The following is a 14769-nucleotide window of genomic DNA, read 5'->3' as shown; positions in this document are numbered from 1 at the left end:
AAGTGGCCACAGATACTTAAGATATTTGCACAAGGGGCAAGTATCCTTATCCTGAGTTTTCTAGCACAGCACTTCTCTCAGCTCTGACCTCTTTATCATTCTCTGTCTAATTAATCTGCTGTGTCAGTTATTATGAGCACAGCACTGATCTGAGCACCTATTTATGTTTTAAAGGATTCCTAGTGCAAAAAGCCAGAATCGTTCTTTTATTTGTCTTGCTTCTCTAAAACTTTGGAATCAAGAGATCAAACTAAGAACACTTTTCACATTGTTTCAGGGTCTCCCTGGTGGCTTGAAGCATGGGGATGAATTCAAATAATTTTCCACAGAGTCTGGGCAAACATTTGGTTGTTTTCCCCCCACCTGATCTTTGACATGAACTTAAAGGAGTGAGGGACGAAGAAACAATGAAGATTGTCTGGCATCTTGATCTGCGGGAGCGAAGTGGCTGAAAGTTATCCCAGGAGAAAGCAGCCCTTGAGGAAATTGGGAAGGAGGTTGAGACAGAAGTAAGAAGGAGGTTACTATTCATAAAATAGCTAGAAAGATTAAGAACAAAGATGAAGCTGGTAGATAAATCTAAAAGCTGCTGTTAGCGACTATTATAGGAGCAGTTTCCAGGAACTGAGGAGAGAACAGGAAGGTGACTTCAGGGAATGAAGAGGGAGTTTCCAGGGCAGCAAGGAACACTTAAGCATTGGACTTAGTTAAGTCTTGGGCAGTTTATCACCCTCTCATACAAGTAAAAACCCTCTTATGGGCATGCCTTGTCATATTGTGGCTTGTATTACATTTTGCATTTTTTATACAAAAACCGTTTTATGGCAACCCTGCCTGAAGCAAGACCCACAGCCCAGATAATCATTAGCATTTTAAACAGTATAGCATTTTAAATGAAGGTATGCACACTGTTTGCTTTAAATATGTTACAGCATGCTTAACAGACCACATAATAATGTAAACATAACTCATAGGAAACTTGGTCTGGCACAAAGCTGTGCCCAATAAATACCTGATAAATGAATCCTTGGAAAAGAGAATCACATGGAATGCATAATTTCCTTTATTGAAAATATTGGGATAGCACTGCATTACATATAGTCAATATTCATAAATGAAGGACCACACATTTCTGATTGGACAATACTGTGTTAAATAGAGAATAAAGCATCAGGATATGCTCTTGTGACTATAGTATCACAGACACAATTAGGTAAGAGTAAGATATATGCAAAAAAATGACCATTTTGTTCATTAATAGCATATGGTTACAAATGACATAAATGGTAAACATGATCATAATGAGAGATTTCTGGTATCTCGCACCAACTCATTTTTTTGAATGACCAGATTAAGGTTAAATTGCCAATGTAAAATCAAGAAATGATGTTAATTCTCATAAGGAGAATGTGTGAAAAGTATTTCTGGTGACAGGTTCAAAAATTTTGGGAGTATAGCACAATAATTACTGATCTGTCAGCTGGTTTGTTCCCTTACAAATAGTTTAAGATAGGAGAATAAGCTAAAAGAAATCTTCTAAGAGCTGTTTTTGTTTTAAAAAATAGATATGTAAATGCTCTTGGTTATTAACTTTTCTTTTAAAGATCACTGGGGAAATAATTTGTGATGACAACCAGCTTTGGTATTATTTAGTTTTTATCCATTAGCAGTCTTTGGCTTTTATAAATGTCTGACAATTATTAATATCTGTTAAGTGTTTAACAAGATTTTATTATTACTTTTAACAAAAGATGTTTTGATGTGAAACTGGGTTTATATTAAAAAAATAGATTTCCTTTTTTGTTCCAATTTGGGGAAGAATATATTTCTTTGAACTAATTTTTCTCAAGATTCTAGAAACCAAGAAAAGTGGCCTAATTTGACATTTATCATTTGACTTTAAAAATGCAGGAATTAAAATACTCAGTTCCTTTTGAGAAATAGGCCTCCTTATTAATATAAATGCTTGAGAGAAATTGTGCCAAAAAACTATGAAAATTAAAGTTTCATTATTAACACACATGATTTCATAAAAAGTGGAACATTTTCCTTTCAGAAGCAAGGTCTGTCCATAAAGGTTTCCATGTCTACAAATAATAGTTTATGACGTGAAAGACAGATGGTATATTTTTCTTTGCACAAAATATGTTCAGTGTACCTCTTAATGACTGAATAAGAGAAGTTGGTCTATAAGAGTCAAATCAACGAACATTGGTCATATATATACATACATATATATGTATATATATATATGTATGATATACATCTTAAGACCTATCACCCTAAACAATCAGGGCAAAAAAATTCAATACAAAACAATGTAAATCAAAGATTTGTTCCCAAAACATAGCACAAAATGTACACCTTTTTTATTTCACAATTTGACACATTGAAAAGGGGGAAAAACACTTTTCCAGCAACATATTAGAAATAATAAATAAAACAGTTAAAAAATCATATATTCCCTTTATGTGCTATGTCCTTTCTATTTTTCTGAGACCAACCTTTCCATGGCAAACAAGAGCTGTACATTTTGGTAATGAAAATGATGTTGATAAATACACAAGGCAGGTATATATTTCCACAGTATCTTTTTTCACAGTTACCAAAAATAAAAATTGCATTCACCTTATACATCTATAAATATTCTGATTCTTTGCAGTATAGGTTCAAAAGAAGTGGAAAGTACAGTCTTTCAACCATCTGGACTTCAAATTTCTTTCTTCAGTGTCTGCCCTCCACATATAGCTTTCAGAATCTTTCTGCAATGTGATCATGCTCGGAGATGATGGCAGAAAGCAAGCGCTGTGATGGGATGGGGCAGCCTGCTCTGGGGTTTCAACTTCAGCTAGCTTTCAGAGGGCTGAGCCAACCCAGTCTATTTAATGATATATTTTAAGGCAGTCTGAATTTCACTCAAATGTCCACACCTCTAGGTCTTGAACTATGAAGTCTTCCTTTTTGGAAAGAATGTCATTATTGAAAGTGCTGCACGAGTTGCTTCGACCATGGTATAAATCAGCATCTAGCCACAAACCAAATCGTCCCCTAAAAACAAGTTAAAAGAAAAATGATGAATATACGTATAACCTCTGTGGAACATCCTTTTGTCTTCCACTACCATATCTTCTTTCCTTTATACCACAGACAAACCACAGAAGTGCTTGCCCAATAAAGATCATTATTTGTTGCATTTCATTTAATTGTTTTGTTTAGGGTTTTTTGGATGTTGCATTTCATTTAAATGACCTATCTTTGCTAAAGATAGTAGTCTCTCACATAAGCATATGAATAATTTTATCTTTGATTCTTAGAGTCAAGTGTTAGTTCCCTATCCTAATTAATCTATGCACACAGAAAACTGAAGTCAACTAGTTTTAATTACCTTTTCTCAGGGTAAAAGGCAAAAGAGCAACAAAAATCTTACCCTCCACCACCAAGTTCTAAAGAACTTATGTCTCCATTGATGAAATATGAGTTTTCTCCACTCCACTTAAAAACCTAGAAACACAAAACCATGCACAGACATTTCAATCTGGAGAATGAACAGATAAGATATCCTAGAACTGTTCTATGAAAGGGAACTACCCTCTTCCCTGAGAAAGCTCCTGAGTCAATCCTAGCCCATACCAGAATGAGATACCAAGGGATGATAAAGTGGAAAAGACCTTTCAGTGACGTCTGACTCTCCTCAGCAGCCTCTTTCTGAATCCCAGGCTGAGTGACTCCTAAGCAGAGATCCTAAACAGTTTGTTTGCTATGGTCATGAAGAACAGAGCCAGTGAATGTAAATGAAGTGTAGGACTGCTCCTTGTCCAGTGTCTGTCCATCTTATTCCTGTCCCTTCTCTCACTGTTGACATGTGACATGAAGAAGTCAAATACCTTGAAATGTGGGCTAAACGTGTAGAGGAATGTTTCGCCTGTGCCATAGTAGTGATCACTGAACTTGAAGGGATGAGTTGCATATGCTCCAAAAATCTGTTAAAAGAAAAAAAGGTTACCTATTTTCAAAACTTTTAAAAGCTTTGCATAGAAAGCCTTTCTGAAATATTTTTGACACAACCTTGTTGGGAGATGTCATTGGACCTCTTTTAGCAAACACTATTGATAGATTGAAAATCCGTGTGTGTGTGTGTGTGTGTGTGTGTGTGTGTGTGTGAGAGAGAGAGAGAGAGAGAAAGAGAGAGAGAGAGAAAGAAAGTGAGTGAGAGAGAGTGTGTGTTCAGAGGCTTGAACTCAAGAGCCTAGGCCTTGTCTCTGAGCATTTTTCTTCAAGTCTAGTGCTCTACCACTTGAGATACAGCTCCAATTTTGGCTTTTTGGTAGTCACTGGAAATAAGACTCTCACAGATTTTCCTACCTGGACTGGCTTTGAGCTGTGATCCACAGATCTCAGACTCCTGGGTAGATAGGATTACAGTGTGAGCCACTGACTCCTAGCCTAAATTGGAACTCAAGTGCAAAAAAAACAAGCACCAAACCAAGCAATCAACAAAATGTCTCCAGATCTAATTGGAACCCAAGTGGCCAGGCTTTTTAAGTACATGGAATATACATCAGAGAACTTGGTGCAAATTGTTGGCCTTTAGTAAACAACTTAAAAAGTCAGACATGGTCACAGATTTCTTTTGCAACACATTGAAACATTAAAAGACAAGAAGATGTACCTATACATGGAAATGAGAGCTTGGAAGAACAGTTATATCTCATGTGTGTTTTATAAGGGCAATCATAGGGAAACATTTCCTCAAAAAAATGAATTTTTCTCCCTTCTGATTTGTAACAAAGAATCATCAATGTTTACCAAAACTAGAATCTAAATATGACTCATTAACATATCTTACTTTAAAAAGACTTTTAATAAAAGAAGTAACTCCACAATATTATAAGCTTTCAAATATGATTTTGATGTGATTTAAACTAAGGGTTCTTCTTTTTCTTGATATGAGGTAGAAAGAGAACCAAGTTACACAAAGTAGTGTTTTTGGAATACTAAGGGCCACTGCCTCAGCTTCCTGTCCTTCTGTTCAGATCATACTCAGTACTTGCAGGGGTGAAAGTTGGCAGGGGTGAGCATATACATTTTGAAAATGTGCCTCTATGAGTCATATACCTTCTGCTCCAAATCCCACTTAAGAAACACTGCTTTAAATGGAGGTTATTTGATATATCTCACATTTTTCTCAAAATCATTTCAAATGGATCAAAACCATGGTATGCTCTCTTTTTCACAAGTTATACTTGCAATACAAAGTACTGGAGCTGAAGTGCATAAACTCTGATTATTTTTATAGTTCCTGATGCCTAACTGTTCTCTAGAACTGCTAAGAATAAAGATAAGAAAACTTAACAAAACATCGACATTTCTTTTCCCTTCTTCCATAGATCTTTAGATAAAAACTAAAATAAAACAGGGAGGTATCTATTTTTGAAAGCATGATACTAAAATATAGTAAGACCGATAATGGCCATAGGTAGAAGATGGATCCCTTTCAGATGAGTCCATAGGAAAAACGACTTAGAATCTGCAGAATTCTAAATAACTATTTTCTCAGCTAAGGCTTTTTTAAGCTGCCATGGAAACCCTCTTAAGAACCAAAGACTGGATGATACTAGAGAATTATTGTTAGTGTGTTAGGTCCACAGCCCTATGATTCTGTAAGAAAATGCCTATGATCATTTTTTTTCTATTAATTTACTTAGAGAAGAGGCATTAAACCTATATACACAATGAAATTGTTTGGTCTATACTGGATCTTAGTCTCTTAAACACAGACATGAGATGGTGAGGACCTGCCCCTAGAGAGGATACATATAGCCAACTGGTAACTTGTGGGAGATATGTAGAAGGGAAATAACATAACAACTGGAATTTATTTCAAAATACTGTAGCAAAGAAAAAACAAGGACAGACATGATGAAATGAATGTGGCAGAATCAGATAGCTTTGCAATCCAGGCAATGGGATTTCATTACACTAGTTTCTCTACTGTTGAGTAGATTTAAAATAATTTTTAGGAAATGTTCTCTATAAGAAGAACAGGTCTCACCTGATTATCCATATCTTTGATGACCAATAGGACAGGGCTGTCCAAAGATGCTGATTTCCGGTAGAGAGTTTTCAAGCTGGTTCCATGTTCTATTGTGCTGTAGGCCAGTCTCCATGGATACCCTTGCACCCTTGCTGGAAGGCGGTGTGCCAGCTGCCAATGCAAAGGAGGAGATGTAAATAGACAGCCTAACTGCAAACCACTCATGAACTGGTGGCATAAAAAAAGGGTCTAAGGGGACTGGGAATATGGCCTAGTGGAGTGCTTACCTCACATACATGAAGCCCCGAATTCAATTCCTCAGTACTATATAAACAGATAAAGCCAGAAGTGGCACTGTGGCTCAAGTGGTAGAGTGCTAGCGTTGAGCAAAAAAGAAGCTAAGGATAGTGCTCAGGCCCTGAGTTCAACCTCCAAGACTGGCAAAAAAATACAAACAAAAAGGGGAGGTCTATGGCTCAGATTCAAAATCATATATAGTGCACTTACCTTACCTCTGGCAAATATTTATCACCATGAACTGAGTAAGGGAGAGGAAAACCAATGCTTGGAAATGTTTACATTGGTAATGGTGTTGCCCAAAGCCTGCTTCTCCCACCTAGGGCCTATCTGTAGGCTTTCTGTGCACTGTACAGACAGTCCTGTATTGATTAATGGATATATATTCTAAAAAAATGTGTTGTCGGGTAATTTTATTGGATGAATGTTACAAGGTGTACCAATGCAAACTAAGATGGCCAGAATGTCACTAGACAATATAATCTTTAAAAAATGTATCCTTTCTTTTTTTTGGAGGGGTGGGGTGTAGTGGTAATGGAGTTTAGACTCAGGGCCTCAAGCTTTGAGACAGACGCCATACCACTTGAGTCATGACTTCAGTCTAAGCAATGTAATCACACCATATTCTCAATCCTTCACTAACCAAAACATCATTATGCAACATGGGACTATACGTTTGAAGATAAAGATCAAGTGAAAATTGTATGAATTAGACACATATAGTTCTTTATACTTCAACCTGACTTTCACCAAACACTTCATATTGTTTCAATTGTTCTTTCTCACTTTATAGGTTCAAAGTGCTAGTGACAACTGCAACTTCCCAGAGAAGAGCAACACACACACACACACACACACACACACACACACACACACAAATATTTTTTGTAAGGAATCAGAGGGACTATATCATACTTGTATTTTCCATTTACAGCTATAATTAGTTTAACTTAGCTGTCATAAATACCAATAATTGATATCACTTCAACAATATTACCAGAGGAGGCTATGAAGGGCTAAGTCTTCAGAGGTCTAGCCAGTGGCAATACTGATTCTGTTTCTATAGCCGTACAGTAAGCCATGGCACTTTCCTGGATTTTCCCTGGCTCATTTGCAAATTGAGGCAAAACTTGATTTCTTTTTTTTTTTTCTAGGTTGTCTGAAATTCAGGTTTCTAAGCTAATTAATACAAGAAGCACAAAATATTCTTACTAAGGGTCAACTATAACCACATACTATCTTATCAAGTTTATTTGAGAGATTTTCAGAAGATAAAATTATGCAGAGAAAATGACAAACCAAAAAGGAAGACTCTTCCTTCCTTTTCTTTGGGGACAAGGTTTCCCTATGTAACTAAGACTGGTTTTGAACTTGCTATCAGAATCTTGAGTGCTAGGGTATATACATGCAACATCATTTTTTTTCCTTTTTAAAAAAAATGGCTTCTTCAGGTTTCTGGACAGATGTTACTATTGGATAAATTCCCCCTGTTCTCACAGGGCTGCTATGACAATTCAGAATTTCCATGATATGGAAACAAGTGATATATCACAGTTATAACTACTTTCAACGTCCTATGTGTATGTGTAGTTTCTATTATTGATGATGTTTTGTATCACCTTCCTATGTTTGTACCTACACTATCTCTGTAATCTTATCTGAGTATATTGGAAACCGTGTTTACTGGTATTGGAAGTAGGAAATTCAAAGGGAATACCAAATTCGAGAGACACGGGGTAAAAAAAGAGAAATAACTACAATAGCAATACTTGCAAAACTGTTTGGTGTAAGTGAACTGAACAACTGGGCGGGGGGGAGGGAAGGGGGGAGGGAGGGGGGCATGAGGGACAAGGCAACAAACAGTACAAGAAATGTATCCAACGCCCAACGTATGATACTGTAACCTCTCTGTACGTCAGTTTGAAAATAAAAATTTGAGAAAAAAAAAATAAAAAGTAATATACTGAAAGTAAAAAAAAAAAAAAAAAAAAAAAATGGCTTCTTCAGGTTTCTGGACAGATGTTACTATTGGATAAATTCCCCCTGTTCTCACAGGGCTGCTATGACAATTCAGAATCAGAAGAGAGATGCCCTCAAGACGTCCTTGATTAGGTGACCATATTCTTCCATTCTAATCTAGCTCATCCTTTACCTTGAGTGACAAGAGCAAATGAAGGCAGGGATGGGGAGCACATTATAAGGGCAGGAAGATGCCTGAGCTAAGGCAGGAGAACCCACCTGCTCTATGTGCATATTTTCCAGGAGTGCACTGTGGGGCTGCAGGATTGGCAGCCCCTCATCATCGTCCTCCTCATAGTAGCTGCACGTGCTCTTCCTGCGCTTCGCCTCCTCGACGGTGATGATCTAAGGTGAGGTTATGAACAATCAGGACAAAAGATGAGGTTTGCTTTCCCTCAACTGCTACAAAACCCACCTCACTAGTAGGAGATAAATCAAGCAAGATTTTGGAGAAAATGGCTAAAAAATTTTTTTACACCAGAAAAAAAATATAGAGAATTTAACACATGACAGATGAGGCATTCATTGAATGTGCATGAATTAAAGTCACAAATTTTCCAATTTTGCTATGGTTGCTGATTGCTCGATCCTTGCGTGAGAATTGTTTATAACTCCTCAAGCAATTTATATCCTTGAAGATGCTCCTTTAGTCCCCACCTAAATTTAAATTGTTAAAGAAGTAATCAGAGATTGGTAAGTCTTTATAAATATGGAGTTTAGAATGATAAGGATAGTTTTAAATCAAGGTTCCTGGTGTTTTCTCCTAAGGTTGTGTACATAGCAACCAAATCTAATAGAAATAATGATTGATAACAGCTACCAGGAATAATAACAGGAGAAGGAGGAAGCATTAAGTTACACCTGGATGAGCTTTTCTTTATATATGATTCAGAAATGGCCAAAGTGTTCTCTCCAGACTGACAGACATTAAATTATACATAATATTTATAATTTAAATGCAACTATGTTTATGAAACAACAAAATCTTCAGCTTAAATTCAATTTTTGCACCATTAAGAGACTCTAGATACAGTACTGAACTGCTTTGAAAATTTTCTGTATGAGGCAGCTAGTTACACCACAATGATTGGGTACTGTCAGTAATGACTTCTGCATTACCTAGAAAAAAATTAAGTTACTTCTAGTGAAAGCTGTTAGATAAATGCATTACTCAATTACCAAAACACACAGTGACACATACAAAGAACCCACTGACATCTGAGCTAAATTTAGGGTAGGGAAATCAGCTAGTTTATAAACTTTGCCATCTTCTAATGGAGAATTTATGTAGAGAGAAAAACCCAAGAATCACTAACCTAGCTTTTAAATGTATTCAGTAAAGCCACATGTGTTTGGCAAATTCTACATGTGCCAAAGGACAAAATGAGGTTGTGGAATCAAAAAAGAAAAAAAACATTCAAATATAGAATTCTGGTTCCAAAAAGAAGAGACAACAACATCGTGTCCATCTCCACAATGAATACACTATTGGATGCTGGTTGAGCTAGCACAGTCCTAGTCCAATTAGAATGAATTTCAAAACATATGGAGTAGCAGCCCGTTGCACCTTATCTTCCCTGGGGACACACTGCAACATACCTTCACAAAAGGCTCTTGGTCAGGTCTGGCACAATAGAGAATCTGAATGTCCAGTGGTAGTCTTTGGCCTCTCATTGCAAGCGGAGAGAAGTGTTGGTTTACTGGCTCGCTCTCTAATGAGGAACAGGTTTCTGCTCTAGCTGCCTCCCCACACACCGCAGTCACTTGCAGCCACGCTGAGCTACAACTGCTTTTCAGTATCTCGCTTCCTGCAAGATTGAGTTTCTGTTTCCCCCAGGAGGGAGGTTTGGTTCAGCATTTCTACAGGAACACGCCCAAATTAGGACTTAGAGCCAACACACTTCCTGTCAGACACAGCCTCTCCTCTGGCTGTAAAATGACACTTTCACCTTTGAGAGGGTGGTTTCCTAGGAGTACAATAAAACCCTATTGTTTGAGGGTTTTGCTACCTCCACCCCCCATCACACACACCCCTGTGCTTTTCCTCATAATTACCCTCTGGGCAACTTAGCTTGTCTCACCATGCCTTTCAGTACCTTCTCTTTTCCCCTTCCCCCATTATAAGAATTTTTATTATTCTCTTTAAGTTGTGCAAAGGGCTTGTAATTTAACATGTCAATTTATGAGTATAATCCATCTTAATCAATGTCACCTCTTCCATCACACCTCCTACCCCTCATCTATCTCAACCCCATCCATCTCCTCAAATTACCGGGTTCAATTTCACATATGTGTACTTAATATTATGGCTGTATTTACCCACTGGTCCTCTCTCCATGTGTTCACCTCCCTTCACTTAGTCCCTATCCCACTCACTCCCCCCCACCCAAAAAAAAGTTTTAGCTTCCTGGTATTCATTTTGTTGAACTGTAAGTTAACTGTTCAAGGAGTTACTCCATTGGGATTCTCTGTGCATATGATACTTTAAAAAAGCTGAACCTTCATCTTAAGATGCTGCTTCTGTTCCTGGCATTTGTTTGCATCTTAAACAGAGAATGAACACAGACTTTAGGTGAGGGAGGTTCATTGCCATGAATGCTTTCGATATCAATCACAATTACTGAGTGAGGGACTTTTATAAAAGGGCAGAAGAACATCTGGTTATACGATAATGTAAAAGATGTCATCCTACATGTGATTTGCAAAAGCAGCTGGCCAAGTAATATTTTCCTCTTTACATTTTAAAATTAGCCTTGGCAAATTATGAACATGACCAGTCCTCCTCGCCTTCTCAGATCAGATGTCAGTGGGTTGGGAAGAAATGTAGATCTCTGCTGGATCAATTTCACCCATCTTCCTGGAAATCTTCTGGATCTCAGTGTCATTTCAGTCTTAGCACCTCGCAAAGGATCACAGTAATAATTGAATAGCCAGCATGGTAAGTTACAAAGTGGACTCTGACAGACTCAGCCATCAGTCACAGATTTGCCAGAACTAAGCCTCGTGGCAGGAGCCTGGGGCAGAATCACTGTCATTCTATGTCAAGGAAACAGTACAAAGTGAACACTATATGACACTGAGTAGCAAGTGTTTTACCAGGCACAAGCAGAAATAATAAGTGAATATCATTCCATGTGATACAGGTGCTGAAAGCTCTAGAAGCACAAAGAGGCTGGGGACAGCTGGAATGTGCCAAGATGGCTTATTCACAGAGAAAAGAGTGGCTGAACTTGTGAGAACAGGATGGGAAGTGGGGAGATGTGCCAGATGAAGGGCCCAGCAAGAATTCAGAGGTAGGTTCTCGGGTCAAAATGGCTGGAAAATAGGAAAGGAAAAGAAATGAGAGATATCTGCTGAAGGAAAAGTCAAATTGGTGGTGGTTCACACCAGTAACCGTAGGTACTCTAGAGCTAAGTCTTGGAGGTCCAAGGTGTGAAGCAAGTTCAGGCAGAAAAGTTCACAAGATTCCATCTTCAGTTAACAGCAAAGTGCTGGACTGGAATTGGTTGAAGTGGTAAAGCACCAGCCATGAGCAAGAAAGTAGATCTAGTATTCAGTTTTAAAAATAAATTCTCAATTGGCTATTCTAATGGTTAATTATGTAAGTAATCACTATAGTCAAGGGATGGGGGTACTATGGGCTTCAAGCATGGGAGTATATGAGTATACTTGTATATTTAAATAAAAAACTGAGTAGACTAGCACACATAAGACCTTTTAATATGATTTTGGAAACCTCAGAAATTACTCAATAGTATGGGAGAAAAATATTATTAAAATATCACTGATCAAATATCAAAAGAATATCAACCATAAATTGAGAACACCTTAAATTGAGACTAGAGGACCACTGGGAGTACATCCAGGACTGGTATCACATGCCTGTAACCCTAGCATTTAAGAGGCAGAATTAGGAAGACTGCAAGGATAGACCAGGCAAAAAGAGAGATGCTATTTTAAAAACAAAATGCAAACCAAAGGGCTGGCAGTGTAGCTTATATTGAAAAGTTTTTGACAATCAAGCCTGAAACCCTTGGTTCAATCCTTCATACTAGAAAAAAAATAGGAGAAAAATAAATAAAATCCATAAATAAAATTTAAAAGAGTATAGTAGTATCTGTTACAAATAGAAGAGATAGGACTGGGAGTACTTGCCCAGTGAATGTGAGGCCCTGAGCTCAATCCCTAACAGCGCGCACGCGCACACACACACACACACACACACACACACACACACACACGATTTACTCGATTTAATTAGCAAGCATTCAAACAGTATCACAGAGCAAGTATGACCCCTCTAGGAAAATAGACAGTGGAAATGAACAGCCAGAAGAAAAAAACCACAAGTGGCTAATGTATATGTACAATCATTCTATCCTCAAGGATATAAAAGTTAGTTAAGGATATAAAACCTAATTATCACATTTTTCATTTCAAATTAGCAAACATTTTTACAAAAGATGAAGGGAATTATAATGATAACATTTATTGTTGGCAGAAACATAGTGAGATGGCTCTCCCTCACATTACTGCTGAATTAAGCTGATATTATATTTGAAACTAGGAGCCTTAAAACTAGAATCCTTATATAATCTCATTTCTGGGAGAAAATGGAATAACAGAGATTGTAGGTCATTTCATCTTGAGGAAAATGTGAAGCTACATAATGATTCAAGCAAGGCATTGTTAAATAAACTAAGCTAAAAATACTAGGCAATCATGAAAAAATTTTTTAAATGATATAATCCTCAAAACATATCACTTGTGAAAAGCCACATACAAACTACACAGAGAAAAATCTCATTTTATAAAAACAAATAAGCAAAACATATTCTCTCAACATTTAGTAAGCATCCTAAAGCAAAATAGAAACTGGGTGCTCATGGCTCACATTTAGGATACTAGCTACTCAGGAGGATGAGATCTAAGAGTCGAAATTTCAAGCCAGCCCCTGCAGAAAAGTCCCTGAGATTCTAAGATGGAAAGAAATTGATAAGGAGAATCAAGTTATTCTGTAAGTTCTAAGGAAATTCTAGGCAAAGCTTCACCTACAAAAGGAGGGAGGAAAAGTGGGAGAAAATGAGGGAGAGGGTAACACTATTTGACAAGAAATGTCCTTAGTACCTTACTTATGTAACCACCTTTACAATAAAGTAAAATTGTATTTTGAAAAAAAGGCAGAAAAATGCTGTAACCCTGAGATCAAGCATGCTGGTGGGTGGTGCCTGTTCTACATGGGTGTGGATAGCATTCGCAACTCACAGCACTTTTGGACTCTGTCTTGCATGTGAAAGGAAAGCAGAGATAAGGTGGCCTGACCAATCCAGTCAACTCTCTACAGATATCTTTTCCTGTATCATTAGTATTGGTATTTTTCTCCCACAATATAAGCTTTGGCCAAAGCACCAGGAACTTGGAAAAGGCCAACACAATGATTCTTCCTTCTGGACTCTTCTCATCTACAAGTCCAGACACTACCTTCCAGAAGGCTCTGCTTTCTTTTTCATCCTCCTGAGTGGCGGGGCCTGAGGTCTTGGGTAGACTCCTGGCTTCTCCCTAGATGCTGAAGCAGAACTCCTCACTCTGTACTAGCATTGGTGTGTAGGGCCTCTTCTCCCCACAGGAGTTGTCAAGGCAAAATATATAAAAAGACTGCTTTAACTCAAGATATTGGCTTTTCCAGGCTTTTCTTAAAAATTCTCAGTTGGAAAAAAAAAGACACTTTCCCTGGCTTTGATTTCTCAGTGTTCATATTTCATGAGAGACTCATGGGCAGGAGAGATTAGATGAGGACAGGAGTTGACATTCTGGTGTCCCTTGGCCAATATCATATCTTCTTTTCCTTAGGAACAATGGGGCCTGCCAAGAGCTTTGGAATAGCATATCTTGAGATAAACATGCAGATAGAATAATGGCAGTAATTAGGGGGTCTATGGAGACTGTAGCTATCACTTCAATAGTGATTGGAGAAGTTAAGACTGAAACATGATAAGAAGAGAAGAAAGAACAAAGGGGAGAAAATTCTTAAATATCCTGTTGAAACATAAGGAGCCAGCAAGGAAGAGAAAGTAGTGACATATACAAGGATAGCTATAAATGACAGAACAAAAGTCATGCTTTGTGAGGAGAAAGATACTCTTTCCCCGAGCCAAAAATGAATGGTACAATAACCAGTGAATTAAGAAGCGAAGATGAGAAAATTTGTCCAATGGCCTCCTCTTATAAAGTCACAAAAAGGCCAATCTCTGAAGTTGCCTGATGCTGAAGTGTGCCAGAGAGTTTTAAAAGTATGTAAGAGATTAGAAAAGGGACATATTTCTGAAAAGGGATTTCTAATCATGGATGAGGACCCAGATGAATTCAGAAATCATGTGTATATAATGGTACAAGTTACTGTGTGTGGCTGTTTTGTTTGT

General features: G+C 37.6%; 1 protein-coding gene across 5 annotated transcripts in view; it reads right to left on the bottom strand.

Annotated features, from left to right (window-relative positions):
* Nucleotides 1–1040: 1040 nt before the first annotated feature.
* Ncoa7 (nuclear receptor coactivator 7) overlaps nt 1041–14769 on the bottom strand; it is a 116647-nt gene continuing 102918 nt past the window's right edge. For 4 of the 5 annotated variants that reach the window (XM_048354029.1, XM_048354031.1, XM_048354032.1 and 1 more), the window contains 5 exons: nt 8570–8695; nt 6053–6205; nt 3885–3980; nt 3428–3501; nt 1041–3048 (listed from right to left, as the gene is read on the bottom strand). In XM_048354029.1, the coding sequence (XP_048209986.1) occupies nt 2913–3048; nt 3428–3501; nt 3885–3980; nt 6053–6205; nt 8570–8695 (585 nt within the window). In that variant the 3' untranslated portion in view covers nt 1041–2912. Of the gene's footprint in view, nt 3049–3427; nt 3502–3884; nt 3981–6052; nt 6206–8569; nt 8696–9949; nt 10719–14769 lie in introns of those variants that run through there. The other variant, XM_048354033.1, reaches the window with a different exon arrangement.

Source organism: Perognathus longimembris, chromosome 9 (assembly GCF_023159225.1).
Source record: "Perognathus longimembris pacificus isolate PPM17 chromosome 9, ASM2315922v1, whole genome shotgun sequence".
NCBI classification, from domain to species: Eukaryota; Metazoa; Chordata; class Mammalia; order Rodentia; family Heteromyidae; genus Perognathus; species Perognathus longimembris.
The sequence above is the reverse complement of the archived record's forward strand: the minus strand, read 5'-3'. Positions and strand labels throughout refer to the sequence as shown.